Here is a 1,607-nt window from a genome sequence, read left to right as displayed (position 1 = left end):
AGTCATCATGGTTGTGCCCTGAGTCCTCTGTTGCTTCAGATGAGGCTGATCCCCATGGATTTACAAACACACACAAATACATGTCATATACACATTCAAGTCACTTGTTTTAAATAAATGCTTCTATTTTAATGAAGTTTTGGTCTTCATTGGAGCTGATGTGCAGGGGGATAAAGTCTGGTTACGGCCCTGTCTAAAACAAAACAAAATCTGGTTTATTAAACTAAAAACTTGGAATCTCGAGGCAACGTGAGGAGCAGAAACTGACTGTGGAGCAGAAACCATCAATGAAAAGCAAAAAAAAAACAGAATCTGAAGAGGAACTGGACACAGAACCTGAAAGATGTTTCTGTTTCAGGGCAGAACTCGGCAGAAGAACCCGACGGCAGAGACCCGGCTCGTCTTTGTCCTCGGTGTCGGTCAAACCCCGGAGGTCCTGTTGAACGTGAGTCCTCCACCTGAGCAGCTCTGTCCTCCTTAAATGTCCTCCCTGAGACCCGTCCGTCTCCGTCTGTCCCGGCAGGGCCACCAGGAGGCGACAGAGAGCCGGCCCGGTGTTCTCGTTGCCGCTGCTCCGTTTGTGGAGGCCTCAAAGCTCCGAGCCGTCGTCCCGGTAACGACTTCAAAGCTTTAACCTGCCGCCGTGATTCAAACTCAGGCTGCGGCGAGCGGAGCCGCCAACCAGCCGCGGCCCCGCCTTCGACGCTCCACTTCACGCCATCTCTGCTCCTGTAAGTACCCCCGAGCTCAACGGGAGCGCTCAGCCGCGGCGCCGTGACGACGCAGAGCGCTCGTTAGTGCCGTCCTCCCAGATCGCGGCTCGTAAACGACGTTGGTTCGAGGTGAGGTCAGGAGGTTAACCCTTTCATGCAGGATTTATGATAACTTCAGCCAGGATTTTTTCCTGTCGTGTTTTTTCCTTCTCTTATAGCAGAAGAAAGGCTGAAAAAGAGACTTTTTTTTCTGAAATCCATCTTGGATTTGAGAAAATTTTGTTGCACTTGCAGCGGACAGCCAGTACATGTCCACTGCACAGTTATAATATAAAACCCCATATATATATATATACAAAAAATGGCTTTTAAATAACTGTTCACTACGCATAAAGTTAGATTTTGTGGCGCTGCGAGCTGCACGCCATCAGACGGTGAGTTCAGGGTTCAGTCTCTGAAGCAGCGCTGCTAAAATAAATCGTCATCTTTTATTTTCAAAATACTGTTTGTCTTCTCTGAGCTTTGAGGCGCAACAGAACCAGAGAAGGGAGGAGAACGGAGGCGTGTCTCAGCTAGTGCTGGGCGATATAACGATACATATCCTGAGGACGATAGAAAAGTGTCCATCGTGATATATTTTCTTCTGTCGTTTCTGTCGTTTTTATCATAATTGTATCAATGATTCATGTAAATTTTTCATAACGTAGGCAACAACGAACGTATTAGTGTTGTCACTTTGCATACATTCAGTTTATATAAGTGATAAATAAGAAGAAAAAATAACTATTTTGCGAAGAACCTCTGTTTTGCGACATGACGCTGCTTTACGGCAGCGGCTTTCTGTGCGGCGCCGTGTTTTCACCATAAGTGCTGAAAGATGGAGACGCAGGAAGT

At 47.0% G+C, this 1,607-nt stretch overlaps 1 protein-coding gene across 5 annotated transcripts in view; it reads left to right on the top strand.

The window, feature by feature from the left end:
• akna (AT-hook transcription factor) overlaps positions 1 to 1,607 on the top strand; it is a 21,829-nt gene that overhangs the window by 18,184 nt on the left and 2,038 nt on the right. For 4 of the 5 annotated variants that reach the window (XM_037979612.1, XM_025007884.2, XM_025007882.2 and 1 more), the window contains 2 exons: positions 359 to 445; positions 524 to 731. In XM_037979612.1, coding sequence (XP_037835540.1) covers positions 359 to 445; positions 524 to 731 — 295 coding nt within the window. Of the gene's footprint in view, positions 1 to 358; positions 446 to 523; positions 732 to 1,607 lie in introns of those variants that run through there. The other variant, XM_025007885.2, reaches the window with a different exon arrangement.

The sequence above is a fragment of the Kryptolebias marmoratus genome, linkage group LG14 (assembly GCF_001649575.2).
Source record: "Kryptolebias marmoratus isolate JLee-2015 linkage group LG14, ASM164957v2, whole genome shotgun sequence".
Classification (NCBI taxonomy): domain Eukaryota; kingdom Metazoa; phylum Chordata; class Actinopteri; order Cyprinodontiformes; family Rivulidae; genus Kryptolebias; species Kryptolebias marmoratus.
The sequence above is the reverse complement of the archived record's forward strand: the minus strand, read 5'-3'. Positions and strand labels throughout refer to the sequence as shown.